The sequence below is a fragment of the Phyllobates terribilis genome, unplaced genomic scaffold (assembly GCF_046119375.1).
Source record: "Phyllobates terribilis strain yellow unplaced genomic scaffold, ASM4611937v1 Scaffold_11__3_contigs__length_659146591, whole genome shotgun sequence".
Classification (NCBI taxonomy): Eukaryota; Metazoa; Chordata; class Amphibia; order Anura; family Dendrobatidae; genus Phyllobates; species Phyllobates terribilis.
This window is the reverse complement of record NW_027362771.1, coordinates 296,814,189-296,835,038: the sequence shown is the minus strand read 5'-3', so window position 1 is coordinate 296,835,038 and position 20,850 is coordinate 296,814,189. Positions and strand designations below refer to the sequence as shown.

At 40.1% G+C, this 20,850-nt stretch overlaps 1 protein-coding gene across 4 annotated transcripts in view; it reads right to left on the bottom strand.

The window, feature by feature from the left end:
- Positions 1-2,004: 2,004 nt before the first annotated feature.
- Positions 2,005-20,850, bottom strand: part of IL15RA (interleukin 15 receptor subunit alpha) — a 124,723-nt gene continuing 105,877 nt past the window's right edge. For all 4 annotated transcript variants that reach the window (XM_073652461.1, XM_073652459.1, XM_073652460.1 and 1 more), the window contains one exon: positions 2,005-7,409. In XM_073652461.1, coding sequence (XP_073508562.1) covers positions 7,286-7,409 — 124 coding nt within the window. In that variant the 3' untranslated portion in view covers positions 2,005-7,285. The remainder of the gene's footprint in view (positions 7,410-20,850) is intronic.

Sequence of the window (20,850 nt, the reverse complement as noted above, 5' to 3'; positions counted from 1 at the left end):
GTCTCATCTGACCAGAGAACATTCTTCCAAAATGTTTTAGGCTTTCTCAGGTAAGTTTTGGCAAACTCCAGTCTGGCTTTTTTATGTCTCAGGGTAAGAAGTGGGGTCTTCCTGGGTATCCTACCATGCAGTCCCTTTTTTATTCAGACGCCGATGGATAGTACGGGTTGACACTGTTGTACCCTCGGACTGCAGGGCAGCTTGAACTTGTTTTGATTTTAGTCGAGGTTCTTTATCCACCATCCGCACAATCTTGCGTTGAAATCTCTCGTCAATTTTTCTTTTCCGTCCACATCTAGGGAGGTTAGCCACAGTGCCATGGGCTTTAAATTTCTTGATGACACTGCGCACGGAAGACACAGGAACATTCAGGTCTTTGGAGATGGACTTGTAGCCTTGAGATTGCTCATGCTTCCTCACAATTTGGTTTCTCAAGTCCTCAGACAGTTCTTTGGTCTTCTTTCTTTTCTCCATGCTCAATGTGGTACACACAAGGACACAGGACAGAGGTTGAGTCAACTTTAATCCATGTTAACTGGCTGCAAGTGTGATTTAGTTATTGCCAACACCTGTTAGGTGCCACAGGTAAGTTACAGGTGCTGTTAATTACACGAATTAGAGAAGCATCACATGATTTTTCAAAGGGTGACAATACTTTTGTCCACCCCCTTTTTTAGGTTTGGTGTGGAATTATATCCAATTTGGCTTTAGGACAATTCTTTTAGTGTTTTTTTCATTGAAGACAAATTAAATGAAGAGAATAATACCAAAGAATTTGTGATTGCAATCATTTTCAGGAAGAAACTGAGTATTATCTGACAGAATTGCAGGGGTGCCAATACTTTTGGCCAGCACTGTATAGTGCTTGCCATCACTACCAAACAGATTGAACTTGGATTCATCCGACCACAACACTTTAGACCAATCTGTCTCTTTCCATTGGCTGTGCTCTTTATCAAACTCAAGTCGGACCTTCCTGTTCTTTGCAGAGATGAAAGGCTTCTTGACTAGAACTTGGTGCATTGAACCCTACTGCTCTTAGCCTTCGCACCACAGTTTGGCGACTCACTTTGACCCTGTATTCTTCATTGATTTCTTGTGAAATCTGTACAGCATTTTTATGGACATCAGATATTGACTTTTTCTTAATAAAGAGATCAACTCTGGAGAAAGTTTTCCATGGTCGTACACTTCTAGGTTTCTCATCTGTTCCATAACCTTCTTTTTCTTTCTTTAATATACGTGACACTTGACTCTGAGAACAGTTGAATTCCATAGCTACCTCTTTTTGGCTTTTGCCTGACTTCACCCTCAGAATAATAAGCTTCCTGACATCTGGTGATAAATGTGGCTTTGTCTTTGCCATGTTTTAACCTAAAAACACACACATAAAAAAAAGCAAAAATTTAGGCAAAATTTGACTACCCATGACAAAATATGCAAAACATTTGGCCCAGCAAATGTTGAAAACTAACCCATAAAGGGATAAAACAATGTCAAACACAATTTTCGTCCTTATAGCTGACAACCATTTGCGTCCAGTTTACTAAAATCACTAGGAAAATGGCATCACAACAACCAGACAGAAGGAATCACACTTTTAAAAAAAATGCAAAACGTTTCGTGTAGACCAGGTTAAGGGACATGTAAACCAGGATGGGGCCCAGGATAAGGGACATATATACCAAGATGAGGGACATAAATATTAGGTTGGGGGACATATATACTAGGATGATCCCAGGATGGGGGACATATATACCAGGAGGGAGCCCAAGATGGGGGACATTACTACATAATAGGGAAGGAGGTGCAACTTGTATGTCTGTTTAGGATTTAGAATGCTGCAAGGGCCCATACATCGGACCAACATGCGAGAGGGGGGCCCAAGTCCAAATCTTGCACCGGGGCCCATCAGACTCTATATGTAAGGTAGACACAGTGGCTTAACTAATGTCTACTTCAATAGCAACCATAGGTGAAATAAACCAGACCGACAACTGGATAAATATTTTATTTATTTATTTTTTCTTTAGATGATAAGCTCTGACAAAAAATATAAATATTCATATAAAATGTTAAACTGTTTTCTGAGTTAACAGAATTAGCATTAAAATGTAAAAGCAAAAAGTGCAACGTTTCCTGTGTCCATTTTACATATCAAAATAAAATTCACATATATCAATGCGATAACACAAACAACTAAAAACAAAGATAAAATGAAGAGTTTGGATGAGATTGAGCAAATGCTGAAGAAGTTAATAAAGTGCATTCTTAGATAATACAACTTAGAGTAGGGTCACTCCACACTCAAGCATCATCTGTAGCGTGTTTGAAAAATGACACTAAATATGTATGCCGCAGAAATATCAAACTGTGTGCCTGTACAGAATTGTACATTTGTCACTAATTTAAAGGGGTTGGCCACTATTAGGAAAACCCCTTCTTGTTCTAAATGTTTGACCCCGATAAAATAAAAAAGCTTATACTCACCTCCCGTGCCGGCACCGTTCCCAGGGCTCTCGTGCAGCTATTGCACGTGAGCCCGGCGCCCAGTCAGCGCTGGCGTAACTGTACCCGCCATCGTACAAATTGAATATGAAGAGGAAGTCAGAGATCAACTGCAGCCCTGACAAAATATTGCTGTGGTGGCTAAATAATGAGGCTGGCAAGAATTGTTAGGGTAAGTCCACGTGTACCAGATAAAAAATCCACTGTGGATTTCTAGGTAAATCTGCTGCAAACTCTACTTGTTACATTGTTTTTTGCTGCAGATTTTGATGCCAATTTACAGCAGATTTCACTTCGGCTACAATGAAAGGATAAATTCTGCAATGTATGTAAATTTCCAGGCAGGAAAACAATCTGCAACATGTGGATAAGATTTGCTAAATCTCTCTCCACTTGTCTGATCTTGTAATCTGCTGTGGATTTTACCTGCACAGGTAGAATCTACAACAATTACTTCTGGGGGGAATTTATTCCTTCCAGGAAGGGAGATGCAAGGACATGAGCGTGCTTTCACAGAACTCATTCTTAGCAGGCTCATTGCAGCTGCTTGTGCCTACGTATCTGCAGCTACTGTAAGTATATTGTGTAGGGTTAGGTTCAGACATAGTATATAAAATATGCTAAGGAACTAGTCTCAAAAACTGCAAAGAAATCTGCATGAAATTCTTAGAGATTTCACTAGAGATGAACAAATCGATTTGCATGACACTGGTCCAGTGGCCAAGTCAGTGGTCCTTGGCTGCCAGACAGGAAACCTTCAACCACCTTCATCGTCATGTATGACATCACATCAGGCCTACTAATCAGAAGTGCTAGGGATTTCGGCGGGTAGTAGGCGGTCCCTTCCAGCAGACATGGACCACTGATGTGGCCGCTGGAACAGGGTCCTGCGAAAGTATTCACTCATCTATAGATTTCACCTTTTGCATTTCAGTGGTAGGAAAAATGAACAGCTGATAAGACATGTGGGGGATTTTTCAGAATGCTAAGAATGGACTGGAGATTTTTTATACTGTTTCTGAATGAGGTTTGTTAAAATTCCATAAAGTTGTATTGTACTGTACCTCATTGTGCAAATTTAGCTACATTTGATATTTTTTGAGTCCCTGATAGTATTTCTAATCAGCCAATGAGCATAAGATATTTTGGATTTGGCGTCTTTCCTATCCAACATTAGTGCATCTTTAGTACAATTTTTTAACTGTAATTAAATTTCTATTTGAAGTGGATGCATGTCATGAAATAGTTTTACAACGTCCCTTTTTCTTTTTCAAATCCTTGTCAAAAATATTGATTAAAGCTTTTAACCTATTACTGTGGTTTGGGTTTTTGAAAGGGAGAACTGTCTCCAAATTTCACAATGCAAACCGTATATATTAGTAAATAAATCTCAGACCTGATGAGGGTAGTGTTCTTCCTATGAAAATCAATGGCTGTACAATCCTGATATTAAAATGGGCATTTCATTCCAGCTAAAGAGTGATAGAGCTCATGAGTCCAAGTGTCTCAGTAAAACCAGCCTAATCGATCGCTGCAGCTTCTACAGAGCAGTGAGATCTCTGCGCCATGAGGAGACACTAAGGAGCTGTCAATCAGTCAAAGTGGATTTAGATTGAGTTTATAATTTAAAAAAGAACTATACAGCCTGTCTGACATGGATTACTAAAGTAAACACAACAGCCTCATCAGGTTTCAGAGATCTATGAAATAATTTATGCAGTGTATATTGTGAAATCTGGTAACAGATATGCTTTAAGAGCAACTCAGAGTTTTCTTACAGTTTTTCTATTATCTATGGAGTTCTGGGTCACATCTCATCTATTTACTCAAGACTTCTCACATGCTGTCCTATTCAAAATCAGTGCGCACAGACCGGTCATCACGTGTACAGTTTGACCACCGGTTTTCTTAATGCCCCACAAACATTTCTAACAATGTACCATAACCTGTGCAGGACTTTTGTATATTTTTTTTTATGGGGCAAAGAACTTACAGGCAAGTAGTTATTGATCTCTGCTCGCTCAGAGCGCTCACGGATAGCCCCTGCCAGTGATTCTGCTGAGTCTCTTGACCTCACTTCAACAGGGCAGCTCTTCCTCTTTCAGTCTGCTCTGTCGATGGGGCATCACTGCCAACTTCATGCTGATTGACAGCCAGCTCCTTGCAGTCAGGCAACTTGGAGAAGGCTGTCAATCAGCATAACATTGGAAGTAACGCCCCCTCAACAGAGCAGAAAAGAAGAAGCTACTCTGTCAACGTGACATCAACAATAGTAAAAAAGGGATATACAGATAATTCCGCCGAGCTCCTGGTCAAGAAGATATCTACGATACCATAATATTTAAGTTCATTGCCCAGGTTATGCCCTATTGTGCACTCTTTGTCACTTTTTAGATGTGACATCAACGGATGCCAGCAGGAGCAGCCCGTGCCAGTTGACATCGGTGGCGAGCAGAACAGACTCGTAGTTAGCAACTACGTGCCTGTAAGTTCATAGCCCCAAAAGGAAAAAATACAAAAGTCCAGAATAACCCTTTTAAAGCCAATGCCTTGTTGCCAAAGTGCAATTGTCATGGTTTTTTTCCCAGTCCCATACTGGGTTGGTTTCAGAAAATGTGTAGAAGGCTGGAATTTATGGTGCAATTTTTGTTGCAGTTAAGGCCAGTGGCAAATTTTAGTAAAATGCTGTGTGCTAAAGGTATGGCTTGTATCATATTTTTTACATTGCCTTCTCAACAGAGTTTTAAAATTACCATAAAAACACCAGAATAAAATAGCAAAACGGCCACTTAAAACACAATGAAAAATAGTCAGTAAAAAGGAAACACTTTACATTTTCAATTCAAAGTTTAGGCAATACTCATTGTCTGTAAAAAATGTGATCTGCCATGTTGGATTGGATTGCCATGTTTTTTTTATAGATGATTTGCAAATAGCTAGCATCTAAAGTTAAAGGGAATATGAAGATGACCTATCATTTAAATCAGGTTGTTATGTTAAAATGTTTTTTTTTAATTGGTTATCTTGCAATTTTCATATTTGTCTCAGGCTTCCTTTTTTTCCACAGTCTCATTATTATCACAGACATGATTACAATGAAAAGTAGCACCTGTATGTACAATAGATGATCTACTAGTCACAAAAGATGATATTCACAGCTTTCTCTGCCTGGCCTTCCTTCACAACAACCTTTGCCTTGATGAGAGCATTCTCATTAAATACTTCAATATAGGATCTTAGTCAGTTTATTACTCCTAATGTCAATATATCCAACAGGAAGTAGGAGTTTAATAAAAGGTCTAGTGTAAAAAGTGTGAAAACTTTTTTTAACTTTTTTTCATTTTATTTTTCTGGACTAGGGTTAACTTTCAGTAGGCACTGTAAGATGCTAAATCCTGACAGGGTATATGTAATATGCACACTGTTGGGATTTTGCTCTGCACGTCTTTTCAAACAATCATTACATGACTGCTCATGCGATTTGCATACCTGAATTAAACAATAGGTCATTTTTGGATTACACATTTCCCTTTAACAAAAAAAATAGTCAGCATTGTCTTCTTTCAACCAAGAATTACTGTATCTACTTTATCTGTTGATGAGGTTTTTGTAAAAACTGTTTTACTCTTTTTATCTGTTGTGAAGTTTTGCTACCATTAATTTTATTACTGCAGTGAAGTGAAGTAGAAAAAAAAGTTGCAATAATCATGATAAGAAATATCCTACTTTTTGAGTATACAGCTCCTATACAAAAGTATTTGACTCCATGGTTGCAGACTACAAACAAACACTATAATCTGTCCCATCTTGATAATCTACATAAAGAAGAAGTGCAGATGGAAGGGAGTACAGTAGTATCACACTATACACATAGGGTTTACAATCTGAAATCATGGAGACTACATGATCAAGAATAGTTGCTTTATTCATTTCTATTTTTTTAGGAATTTAAAGAATGCTTGCAAAAGTGTACATACACTGTCAAGACATGCAGCATATACTCTATGTAGAGGCAAGAATAACTAAAATGCCTTGAGCCACCAGTGTAATTACCAAACAATGACTGTCTTTTATAATGTATTATCATGATAGTATTATTTTTACCAGCGTTTCCATGCTCTCAGAATAAATGAGCTATTGTAATAACATCACTCCCAACCAATCCCGCTTTTCACAAGAGAATCTCATAAAATGGGCTTCAAACGATATGATTATTTTCCATATGCTTCTTTCATATGCTTTTGTGAGCTTTAATGGATCAATTAGGACGGAACTTAAAAATTTTGTGATATATGGCATCGACCATATCGTGAGGACTATAAAGCAAGGAAACAAATGGTTTTTAAGATAATTATGGGCTGACTTTTTAGGCAGTTTTGGTGTTACAATAACACTGATGTCCCCATTTTTGTCTCTGGTGTGTCTATTTATGTCTCCTATGTTATTGTTTCCTATGTGCAACCATTGTACTTTATTAGGATGGCACTTGTCACTCATGACTTCATGCAGAGCTACAATTTGGTTTAATTAACACTTGTGGTTCTGTATCTGGTTCACATTTTCCGAGGTGTCCAGGAAAGTATCTCGCCAGTCCTATGGCAGATAGTTGCCCCTCATCTATAATTGCTTCAGCCATCCATAGTCATGAATATTAATATTACATACGCAATCTTTCTTCGTTTTCTTCACCACAACTTTATGTTTGTGGGTGGTATCAGGAATAAATATGTCCACTAGTTTTCCTCTTAATGTTCTGTGCGCTTCGCAACTTAGTGCATTACAAAAATGTTTCTTCCGAGTCCTCAGTGTCCTTATTGGATTTATGTGAAGCAGGAAAGTGATCCTCGGAGATAGTATTCTGCAGCGGTATCTGGGTCTCCACGAGACAAGAGGTTTCGGAACTGCAAAGAGAAACACATTAAGTGTTATGTTAAATATTGGTAACAATCGGACAGAGCTTCCACAGCAAACACTAGTGCTGGGTTCATGAGTGCCTGAAAAATCTTCCGATTTTAATTCAGAAAAAAAAGACCAATTTCCATCCATTTTGTCATCCATATTCCATCTGTATGCCATGCATGTTCATTTTTTTCATCCATGTGGCATCCATTTTTATACACTAGTAATAGTAACAGTTTCCTATGTTAATAATTGGAATGTATCCATAAAAATCAGATGCTGTGCGGATGACCCATATGAGATCTGATTTTTTTACTCACTCATACACTTTAATGGGCAAATTCCATCTGAAACAAAGAAGAGACTATGATTTTTTTTTCACTCGGATCCATGTGAAGAAAACTGTCATCTGAACAGCCCTATGGAATTACATTGGCCAGTGTGCAATTTTAACACAGACAACATATGTATATACACTGTGTGCAGAATTATTAGGCAAATTAGTATTTTGATCACATGATATTTTTTATACATGTTGTCCTACGCCAAGCTGCATAGGCTTGAGAGCCAACTACCAATTAAGTAAATCTGGTGATGTGCATCTCTGTAATGAGGAGGCGTGTTGACTAATGACATCCACACCCTATATAAGGTTTGCTTAATTATTAGGCAACTTCCTTTCCTTTGGCAAAATGGGTCAGAAGAGAGATTTGACGGGCTCTGAAAAGTCCAAAATTGTGAGATGTCCTGCAGAGGGATGCAGCAGTCTTCAAATTTCCAAACTTTTGAAGCGTGATCACTGAACAATCAAGCGTTTCATGGCAAATAGCCAACAGGGGCGCAAGAAGCGTGTTGGCCAAAAAAGGCGCAAAATAACTACCCATGAATTGAGGAAAATCAAGCGTGAAGCTGCCAAGATGCCACTCGCCACCAGTTTTGCCATATTTCAGAGCTGCAATGTTACTGGAGTATCAAAAAGCACAAGGTGTGCGATACTCAGGGACATGGCCAAGGTAAGGAAGGCAGAAAAACGACCACCTTTGAACAAGAAACATAAGATAAAACGTCAAGAATGGGCCAAGAAATATCTTAAGACTGATTTTTCAAAGGTTTTATGGACTGATAAAATGAGAGTGACTTTTGATGGGCCAGATGGATGGGCCAGAGGCTGGATCAGTAAAGGGCAGAGAGCTCCACTCCGACTTATACGCCACCAAGGTGGAGGTGGGGTACTGATGTGACACCCCAGGGGTCTGGTTGCCACAGTGATAGAGATGTTATGTCTGAGAGCAGGTGGGAGGTCCTTTGGTCAGGGATCCTGTGCATGCCACACCTCCTGCCCAGTCTTGGGAGGGGAAGAACTTCCCCTATATAAACCCGGGGCTGAAGCAGGGTTAGGAGTCAAGGAGAGTAGAGACAAGAGACAGTCATAGGAAGAAACAGCTGGAGCTCAGTGGGAGCAATACTACTACGAGTTAGGGGCTGGCAGCTGCAGAGCTCGCCCTGACTGAGAAGCTTTCTTACCGGACCCGGCGTCCGAGGCTGTGGGGACTAACTCTTACCCAGCAGCAGAAGCCGACCGGCAGGGGATTTCAGGTCCTCAGGCCCAGAAACCCGAAGGCATGGTCACACGTGTGGGACCAGCACCGCCATCGTGGAGCGGAAGCCAATAGAAGGCCCCGAGTCACCGGCCATACGGGTGAGCACCACACAGTACACTCAGGGACGTGGGCTACTTATATCCGCTTCTAGCAAGGTAGCCAGAAGAGTACAGTCAGTTTGGGAGGCCTACAACTCCGCCTGGCCAGGGGAGATCCCATCTGCTCAAGGACTGACCAGGCCCCGTTCGCTAGCAAGTACTCCGGGAGGGTCTATCGTTGTTACCAGTAAAGACCCTGAATTACACCGCACCGTCTCTGAGTGGTTCCTGCTACCCCCATCTTCCACGTCGGCTGCCCTGAGGCCATACCCCTCCCGTTGGGGGTTATACTATCACGCTGCACAATTCTACACCGGCCTCAGCGGTCTGCCCTGCAGCGGCAGCTCCATAGCTGCAAATCAACGGGTGGCGTAGTCGACACTCAAATAACATCTATCAAGACTGCCACACACTGAGTCTGACTCCCTGGGCACGGACCGGGTCCCCGCCACTCGGAGACTACAACCCTCATCTGATCCGGTTCCGGGTAAGCCCCCGTGCGCGAGACGCTGCGCGACACAGCAGGCCCAGGGGCGCGTCACTGATATGGGCTGGTATCATCAAAGATGAACTTGTGGGACCTTTTCAGGTTGAGGATGGAGTGAAGCTTAACTCCCAGACCTACTGCCAGTTTCTGGAAGACAACTTCTTCAAGCAGTAGTACAGGAAGAATTCGGTATCGTTCAAGAAAAACATGATTTTCATGCAGGACAATGCTCCATCACATGCATCCAACTACTCCACAGCATGGCTAGCAAGTAAAGGTCTAAAAGAAGAAAAAATAATGACATGGCCCCCTTGTTCACCTGAACTAAACCCCATATAGAACCTGTGGTCCATCATAAAATGTGAGATCTACAGGAAGGGAAAACAGTACACCTCTCGGAACAGTGTCTGGGAGGCTGTGGTGGCTGCTGCACGCAATGTTGATCGAAAACAGATCAAGCAACTGACAGAATCTATGGTTGGAAGGCTGTTGAGTGTCATCATAAAGAAAGGAGGCTATATTCATCACTAATTTTTTTGTTTTTGTTTTTGCATGTCAGAAATGTTTATTTCTAAATTTTGTGCACTGATATTGGTTTACCTGGTGAAAATAAACAAGTGAGATGGGATTATATTTGGTTTTTATGAAGTTGCCTAATAATTCTGCACAGTAATAGTTACCTGCACAAATAGATATCCTCCTAAGATAGCTAAATCTAAAAAAAAAACACTCCAACTTCCAAAAATATTAAGCTTGGATATTTGAGTCTTTTGGGTTGATTGAGAACATAGTTGTTGATCAATAATAAAAATAATCCTCTAAAATACAACTTGCCTAATAATTCTGCACACAGTGTATATTACACTTGACTGAACAAGCCGTTATACCAGTAAATACATCCAACGAAGAAAAAATGCCAGGACCAAAATACATCCACATTGTTTAAAAAGATGTACATTTTATTGAATAAAAGACAAAAACAAATATTATTATTAGAATCCAACAACAGGTGTAATGATGCACAGAAAGGTGAGTGAGCAACAGCGATAGCCCAATGCTGTATATACTCAAATTAATTCTGTAGGTATAAAGTGACATAGAGCTCAATAAATCTCTGATCATATAAATAATACATCAAATATATATATATAAAGAAAAGACAATATATATGTGTACACTCAAAGTCAGTATATAATCAACATAATCATAAATCAATATATTTGTGGATTAAACCTACATACATAATTGGGTACTATCCTTCAACTTTAAGCATATAAACAATAATCCATGAATATAGAGGTATATAGTCAGTGCTCACTCACCAACAACCCAATGCGCATTTAGCTGATGAAGCTATTGCGAAATGTGCATTGGGTTGTTGGTGAGTGAGCAGTGACTATATTACTCTATATTCATGGATTGTTTATATGCTTAAAGTTGAAGGATAGTACCTAATTATGTATGTAGGTGTAATCCACAAATATATTGATTTATGATTATGTTGATTATATACTCACTTTGAGTGTACACATATATATTGTCTTTTCTTAATATATACAGTACAGACCAAAAGTTTGGACACACCTTCTCATTTAAAGATTTTTCTGTATTTTCTTGACTATGAAAATTATACAGTTATATGAAAAAGTTTGGGCACCCCTATTAATCTTAAACTTAATGTTTTATAAAAATTGGTGTTTTTGCAACAGCTATTTCAGTTTGATATATGTAATAACTGTTGAACACAGTAATGTTTCTGCCTTGAAATGAGCTTTATTGTACTAACAGAAAATGTGCAATCTGCATTCAAACAAAATTTGACAGGTGCATAAGTATGGGCACCCTTATCATTTTCTTGTTTTAAATACTCCTACCTACCTTTTACTGACTTACTAAAGCACTTTTTTTGGTTTTGTAACCTCCTTGAGCTTTGAACTTCATAGCCAGGTGTATGCAATCATGAGAAAAGCTACTTAAAGTGGCCACTTGCAAGTTGTTCTCCTGTTTGAATCTCCTCTGAAGAGTGGCATCATGGGCTCCTCAAAACAACTGTCAAATGATCTGAAAACAAAGACTATTCAACATAGTTGTTCAGGGGAAGGATACAAAAAGCTGTCTCAGAGATTTAACCTGTTAGTTTCCACTGTGAGGAACATAGTAAGGAAATGGAAGAACACAGGGACAGTTCTTGTTAAGGCCAGAAGTGGCAGGCCAAGAAAAACATCAGAAAGGCAGAGAAGAAGAATGGTGAGATCAGTCAAGGACAATCCTCAGACCACCTCCAGAGAGCTGCAGCATCAACTTGCTGCAGATGGTGTCACTGTGCATCGGTCAACTATACAACGCACTTTGCACAAGGAGAAGCTGTATGGGAGAGTGATGCAAAAGAAGCTGTTTCTGCAAGCACACCACAAACAGAGTCGGCTGAGGTATGCAAAAGCACATTTGGAGAAGCCAATTTCTTTTTGGAAGAAGGTCCTGTGGACTGATGAAACCAAGATTGAGTTGTTTGGTCATACAAAAAGGCGTTATGCATGGCGGCAAAAAAACACAGCATTCCAAGAAAAACACTTGCTACCCACAGTAAAATTTGGTGGAGGTTCCATCATGCTTTGGGGCTGTGTGGCCAATGCCGACACCGGGAATCTTGTTAAAGTTGAGGGACGCATGGATTCCACTCAGTATCAGCAGATTCTTGACAATAATGTTCAAGAATCAGTGACAAAGTTGAAGTTACGCAGGGGATGGATCTTTCAGCAAGACAATGATCCAAAACACCGCTCCAAATCTACTCAGGCATTCATGCAGAGGAACAATTACAATGTTCTGGAATGGCCATCCCAGTCCCCAGACCTGAATATTATTGAACATCTGTGGGATCATTTGAAGAGTGCTGTCCATGCTCGGCGACCATCAAACTTAACTCAACTGGAATTGTTTTGTAAAGAGGAATGGTCAAAAATACCTTCATCCAGGATCCAGAAAATCATTAAAAGCTACAGGAAGTGACTAGAGGCTGTTATTTTTGCAAAAGGAGGATCTACTAAATATTAATGTCACTTTTTTGGTGAGGTGCCTATACTTATGCACCTGTCAAATTTTGTTTGAATGCAGATTGCACATTTTCTGTTAGTACAATAAACCTCATTTCAAGGCAGAAACATTACTGTGTCCAACAGTTATTACATATATCAAACTGAAATAGCTGTTGCAAAAACAGCAATTTTTATAAAACATTAAGCTTAAGATTAATAGGGGTGCCCAAACTTTTTCATATAACTGTACATTCACACTGAAGGCATCAAAACTATGAATTAACACATGTGGAATTATATACTTAACAAAAAATTGTGAAACAACTGAAAATATGTCTTATATTCTAGGTTCTTCAAAGTAGCCACCTTTTGCTTTGATGACTGCTTTGCACACTCTTGGAATTCTCTTGATGAGCTTCAAGAGGTAGTCACCGGAAATGGTCTTCCAACAATCTTGAAGAAGTTCCCAGAGATGCTTAGCACTTGTTGGCCCTTTTGCCTTCACTCTGCGGTCCAGCTCACCCCAAACCATCTCAATTGGGTTCAGGTCTGGTGACTGTGGAGGCCAGGTCATCTAGCGTAGCACCCCATCACTCTCCTTCTTGGTCAAATAGCCCTTACACAGCTTGGAGGTTTGTTTGGGGTCATTGTCCTGTTGAAAAATAAATGATGGTCCAACTAAACGCAAACCGGATGGAATAGCATGCCGCTGCAAGATGCTGTGGTAGCCATGCTGGTTCAGTATGCCTTCAATTTTGAATAAATTCCCAATGGTGTCACCAGCAAAGCACCCCCACACCATCACACCTCCTCCTCCATGCTTCACGGTGGGAACCAGGCATGTAGAGTCCATCCGTTCACTTTTTCGGCGTCGCACAAAGACACGGTGGTTGGAGCCAAAGATCTCAAATTTGGACTCATCAGACCAAAGCACAGATTTCCACTGGTCTAATGTCCATTCCTTGTGTTCTTTAGCCCAAACAAATCTCTTCTGCTTGTTGCTTGTCCTTAGCAGTGGTTTCCTAGCAGCTATTTTACCATGAAGGCCTGCTGCACAAAGTCTCCTCTTAACAGTTGTTGTAGAGATGTGTCTGCTGCTGGAACTCTGTGTGGCATTGACCTGGTCTCTAATCTGAGCTGCTGTTAACCTGCGATTTCTGAGGCTGGTGACTTGGATAAACTTATCCTCAGAAGCAGAGGTGACTCTTGGTCTTCCTTTCCTGGGGCGGTCCTCATGTGAGCCAGTTTCTTTGTAGCGCTTGATGGTTTTTGTAACTGCACTTGGGGACACATTCAAAGTTTGCCCAATTTTTCGGACTGACTGACCTTCATTTCTTAAAGTAATGATGGACACTCGTTTTTCTTTACTTAGCTGCTTTTTTCTTGCCATAATACAAATTCTAACAGTCTATTCAGTAGGACTATCAGCTGTGTATCCACCTGATTTCTGCACCACACAACTGATGGTCCCAACCCCATTTATAAGGCAAGAAATCCCACTTATTAAACCTGACAGGGCACACGTGTGAAGTGTAAACCATTTCTGGTGACTACCTCTTGAAGCTCATCAAGAGAATGCCAAGAGTGTGCAAAGCAGTCATCAAAGCAAAAGGTGGCTACTTTGAAGAACCTAGAATATAAGACATATTTTCAGTTGTTTCACACTTTTTTGTTAAGTATATAATTCCACATGTGTTAATTCATAGTTTTTATGCCTTCAGTGTGAATGTACAATTTTCAAAGTCATGAAAATACAGAAAAATCTTTAAATGAGAACGTCTGTCCAAACTTTTGGGCTGTACTGTATATATTTGATGTATTATTTATATGATCAGAGATTTATTGAGCTCTATGTCACTTTATACCTACAGAATTAATTAGAGTATATATAGTATTGGGCTATCGCTGTTGCTCACTCACCTTTCTGTGCATCATTACACCTGTTGTTGGATTCTTTTAATAATATTTGTTTTTGTCTTTTATTTAATAAAATTTACATCTTTTTAAACAATGTGGATGTATTTTGGTCCTGGCATTTTTTCTTCGTTGGATGTATTTATAGGTAATAATGTCCTCTAGGACACCTTATATATATCAGGGATTCGTTGCAGTTTTTTGTAAAGCCGTTATACCAGGTTGTTGCAATATTTCCTTAAAACAAATTATTTCCCCTGATCTCCCGTCTAAAATAAGCTAGTATCTTACATATATGTTTGCTCTGCAGACAGTATTTTGTTTATTTGAAACTATGTTCAAGAGGCAACAATTAAAGAGAGTCTGTCAAGTGGTTTCTGTACAGTGACAGAAATGGGACGTTAAATGTAAGTTTGGATGACAGACTTTTTTTAAACTAAAGACATTACCTTGTGAGGAATACAGCCCCCCACAACTGTACATTTACATTTTACCCCTTAGTGACCACCAGACGTCTTTTTACTGACCTGCGATATACAGTTATATGAAAAAGTTTGGGCACCCCTATTAATCTTAAGCTTAATGTTTTATAAAAATTGGTGTTTTTGCAACAGCTATTTCAGTTTGATATATGTAATAACTGTTGGACACAGTAATGTTTCTGCCTTGAAATGAGCTTTATTGTACTAACAGAAAATGTTCAATCTGCATTCAAACAAAATTTGACAGGTGCATAAGTATGGGCACCCTTATCATTTTCTTGTTTTAAATACTCCTACCTACTTTTTACTGACTTACTAAAGCACTTTTTTTGGTTTTGTAACCTCATTGAGCTTTGAACTTCATAGCCAGGTGTATGCAATCATGAGAAAAGCTACTTAAAGTGGCCACTTGTAAGTTGTTCTCCTGTTTGAATCTCCTCTGAAGAGTGGCATCATGGGCTCCTCAAAACAACTGTCAAATGATCTGAAAACAAAGACTATTCAACATAGTTGTTCAGGGGAAGGATACAAAAAGCTGTCTCAGAGATTTAACCTGTCAGTTTCCACTGTGAGGAACATAGTAAGGAAATGGAAGAACACAGGGACAGTTCTTGTTAAGGCCAGAAGTGGCAGGCCAAGAAAAACATCAGAAAGGCAGAGAAGAAGAATGGTGAGATTAGTCAAGGACAATCCTCAGACCACCTCCAGAGAGCGGCAGCATCAACTTGCTGCAGATGGTGTCACTGTGCATCGGTCAACTATACAAGGCACTTTGCACAAGGAGAAGCTGTATGGGAGAGTGATGCGAAAGAAGCTGTTTCTGCAAGCACACCACAAACAGAGTCGGCTGAGGTATGCAAAAGCACATTTGGAGAAGCCAATTTCTTTTTGGAAGAAGGTCCTGTGGACTGATGAAACCAAGATTGAGTTGTTTGGTCATACAAAAAGGCGTTATGCATGGCAGCAAAAAAACACAGCATTCCAAGAAAAACACTTGCTACCCACAGTAAAATTTGGTGGAGGTTCCATCATGCTTTGGGGCTGTGTGGCCAATGACGGCACGGGGAATCTTGTTAAAGTTGAGGGACGCATGGATTCCACTCAGTATCAGCAGATTCTTGACAATAATGTTCAAGAATCAGTGACAAAGTTGAAGTTACGCAGGGGATGGATCTTTCAGCAAGACAATGATCCAAAACACCGCTCCAAATCTACTCAGGCATTCATGCAGAGGAACAATTACAATGTTCTGGAATGGCCATCCCAGTCCCCAGACCTGAATATCATTGAACATCTGTGGGATCATTTGAAGAGGGCTGTCCATGCTCGGCGACCATCAAACTTAACTCAACTGGAATTGTTTTGTAAAGAGGAATGGTCAAAAATACCTTCATCCAGGATCCAGGAAATCATTAAAAGCTACAGGAAGCGACTAGAGGCTGTTATTTTTGCAAAAGGAGGATCTACTAAATATTAATGTCACTTTTTTGGTGAGGTGCCCATACTTATGCACCTGTCAAATTTTGTTTGAATGCAGATTGCACATTTTCTGTTAGTACAATAAACCTCATTTCAAGGCAGAAACATTACTGTGTCCAACAGTTATTACATATATCAAACTGAAATAGCTGTTGCAAAAACAGCAATTTTTATAAAACATTAAGCTTAAGATTAATAGGGGTGCCCAAACTTTTTCATATAACTGTAAGAGACTATCGTTCCCAGACAGGTGACAATCCTGTATCTGTCACCTGTACACTTTAGCTGACAACTTGCTGCATCAGCCACAATCAGTGTTGGCACCGACCCTGGACGTTTAACCCCTTAGATTCTGCTGTCAATAGTGACTACAAAATCTAAATAGTTAACAGAGTGTGGGGACTCCTTCTTTAACCCCAATGGCACCCTGAGATCTTGATTGTGTGGTCCTGATGTTTGCCTTGGCAGTTCATGGTCAAATAACGGCCTTAGAGTCTTCTGGCTATAGCGGCCTGTTCAAAAGTTATCAAAATTTAGGTGGTAGAAATAAACTTTTTCATTCTTGTCATGCCACTTTCCATTACTTCCTGAAAAGAACCAGAAGGGTTAATGAACTACCTGAAAGCAGTTTTTCAATACGTTGAGGGACGCGATTTTTAAAATGGTATGACTTTTGGGTGGTTTCCAAAATATAGGACCCCCAAAGTCACTTCAAAACTGAACAGGTCCCTATAAAAATAAGTTTTGTAAATTTCTTTGAAAAAATGAAAAATTCCTGCTACATTTTTAAACCTTCTAAAATGCTAACAAAATAAAACAACACTTTACAAATGGTGCTGATGTAAAGCAGACATGAGAGAATGTTATTTAGTAATGTTTTTGTGTGGTATGAGAATCGGGAATAAATGGATAATCACTCAAAGTTTGAAAATTGCAATTTTTAAAACATTTTTGCCAAATTTCTGATATTTTTATAAAGAAACGCAAAACATAACTTAAATGTACCACTATTATAAAGCATCATGTGTCACAAAAAAAAATCTCAAAATCAATGGGATATGTTGAAGCATTCCAGAGTTATTACTACATAAAGTGACACTGCTCAGATTTCAAAAAATTGGTCTGGTCACTGTCAGAAATATATTAAGAAGATATTAAGAAGTCTCTCTCCCAGACCCCTCTTACCTCCTCCCCTATAGTAATTGTCAAAAAAGAAGAGCTGACAATCTACCATCTGTCTGTATGCAAATTAACACACACATGAGAAATGCCTGGTAAGCTAATGCTAGCCCAAAAGGTGCTACAAAACCCAATTAACACAGGCTTGTGATAAATTTACAGCTAGCTGAGAAGGTTGTATTCCCAGAGCTTCAAAGGGAATTTAACAAAGCTCTGTAGCTTGGCCGGAGCTGACGCGAAATATAGAATAACTAAAGTTCCATAAGTCCGACAATAACGGCGCCTATATTTTTAGTGACAGGGTCAGCTAAGGAACAATATGCTTATTTTCCCATAGCTATAAGCACCTCCGGGAAGCGGCAACGGAAAAGTAACAAAATAACAGACTGCAACTATGTCATGTGTGGTCTCTAAAGAAAGGCAAATTCATAATGGAAATTATGGCATCGTTTGCAAGCTTCTGCGATCAACGAGCGATAAGTTATCTCAGAAGTTAGCGATTTTAATAAAAATATGAAGGCTAGAGATCAGCCCACGTAATGTCAGCACAGGGTTGTGGGGGGCCGGTCTCCCCCTTCAGCATAAAAGACCCCACTGAGGATGGATCAATATTCATTGCTGGGGGGTATAGCGAGAGACAATAAGCAACGGATCACGTTCGATAGCGTTCAAATCAAAGTGGCATGCCCCCCCCTCCAGCTATATTCAATCATCTCTGCGATCTTATAGTAAGTCTTTTTTAATCCTTATTATTTTGTGTAACTGCATATGCATTGTATTGTCTCCATTTGTAAAATCTTGTATATTTTTCATAAACACTGCCTTCCTTTAGGATTAAATATAAAATTTAACAGTTTGGCTTGTTTTGCTCTATAAATGTTCCCTCCCCCGAAGCCATATATGCTACCAGAAGGCAGGCGTCCAACCAGTCCTGTGTTATATTTCAAACTGGCCGTTGGTGGCAGCGGATAATAATAAGAGGGCTATCGTGAAGCTGGCAGTAACTGTACTGGGACGTATACACTTATTCCAGGGGTTGGAATCGGGAGGTGTGATGCCATACGCTTTCTGCTGGCTTGCCGATACCTACGTAGTGAGCAATCGGGGTCATGTGCGCACGAATCCCTGCTCAATCTTGACGAAATCCTGACAGAGTGACGGCAATGGTGAGATATTCTGTGATCTCCCTGGTGTCATTGCTGGCAATCCTGACAGTCACTAAGGGGTTAAAATTGTCTCCTCCATTATTCAGAACATGCACTTTTTTTCTATATGTTAATAAGGGTACTCAGTGCATCCTTGTTGTGGCAGAGTTGCTGAGCGCACCAAACTTCCCACTATTGCATGAGGGTGCCGCCTTCTCTCATGATTGTGAGGTGAGGGCTGTCTTTAGAGAATGTTCTTTAACGTGTGTGAGATCAATATCGACACATAACATTGCACACTACACTGCGGATCAGTGCACTCAGCTGCTCGGCCATGCCAAAAGTGCACCGAACACCTTTATTAAAATATGAAATAAAGTGCATTTTCTGGATAACAGAGTAGGCGATTTTATATGTAATGTACCGCTTTTACCGAGTCTATATCACTCACAAGGCAGTATGCTTACAGTAAAGAATAGCTAAACTCTCAGTTTTTTTTTTTATGCACAACAAAAATTAAATTCTGTTACTGCGCTAACCAGAAAAATTTATATAAATACTCCAGTGCACAGTACAGGTGAATTGCCCACAGTGCAGAGGAGAGACGGCAGGCAGAATGCTCAGGAGTGGGATTTCCAGCCGTGCACATGACATCAAAGGGACACTGAAGAGAAGGGGAGGAGAAAACTTTTATAAGGGTATGTGCACATGTTCAGGAATTGAAGCAGAAATTTCCTGAGCGTTTTTGCCTCTCCCTGGCAGAAAAAAACGCATGCGGATTTACATGCATTTTTGACTCGTTTTTGACGCGTTTTTACATGCGTTTTTTGAAGCGTTTTTGAGCATCAATGAATGATTTTTGGAGCTAAATAAAGTTATTTGGTGGGACAATGCTTAAGCCCTTGGATTACCATAAGAACTGGGGTGAGTATATTGGTTCATTTAAATGATTATAGAATGGGTTTGTTGGATTTCAAATAAAGTGTTTACACTGTGTCTGTGTGTTTCTTTACTTTGTTTGGTCAGGAAAAGGTCTGATTGACACCTTGACATCACCAAACAAAAGAGCAGAGTGTCAGCTAGTCCCATTCAACCAATCTTCATTAGCATTTCTATTCATGTAATTTATGCGACTGCTGTGAGCTGTTTTTTTTAGCCTGGGAAGGTGCCATTAGGCAAACATTTCCCTGGCCATTAAATAACATCTCACAGCTGCTATATATGCGGGTTTGCTGCGACTCAGTGCAAGTCAATGGGCGCGAATTCACCGCAGAATCGCGCCTGAATTGGTTATGCTGCGGTTTTTGCCGCAATGATAATCCGGAGCGGACAGCACATGCGGATTATCATTGCTATACATGGCAGACCTATTACCAAGCGGTTTTAATGCGTTTCTGCGGCAGAAAAGCCGCCGCGGAAACGCATTAAAAACGCATTGTGTGCTCTCAGCCTAATGAAGACCGGAGGCAGTCTTATCTTCTGGGCAGCCTGTGCCCCATAGCTGGAAAACCGAAGCTACAAAAGATGATTTTTACTGAACAAGGCATCATCAAGGAGGCATACAGGTATGACTAATTTCACCTGCATACAACCCGTACGCCCATATTAATAACTCAAAAATCTCACAAGGGTGACAGATTCCATTTAAGAGATGTTACAACATGACATTTTTGCATGGGGTGGATGGGATAATGCCTCCTAAAGATAAGTCATTGTAATACAATCTCAGTTATGATTTACAACGAAAAAATACATTACATGGCACAAATAATGTATACAGCGAGCTATAATAACAATCAATACAATCTATAATATAACCAGGGATGCGTCCCTCTGTCTGAAGCCTCGATAGACTGCGCATGCGTGACGCGCAGTCTGGCTCCAGACAGAAGCAGGCATCCAGCCGTTACAGGTAAGAGGAGGTGTATGGCGCCTGAGATTGTGGTATGCGTAGGCACTGAACGCATACCGCGATCTCCGGCGCCATACTTGCATACTTACCTGACCGGGAGGAGCGTTGCCG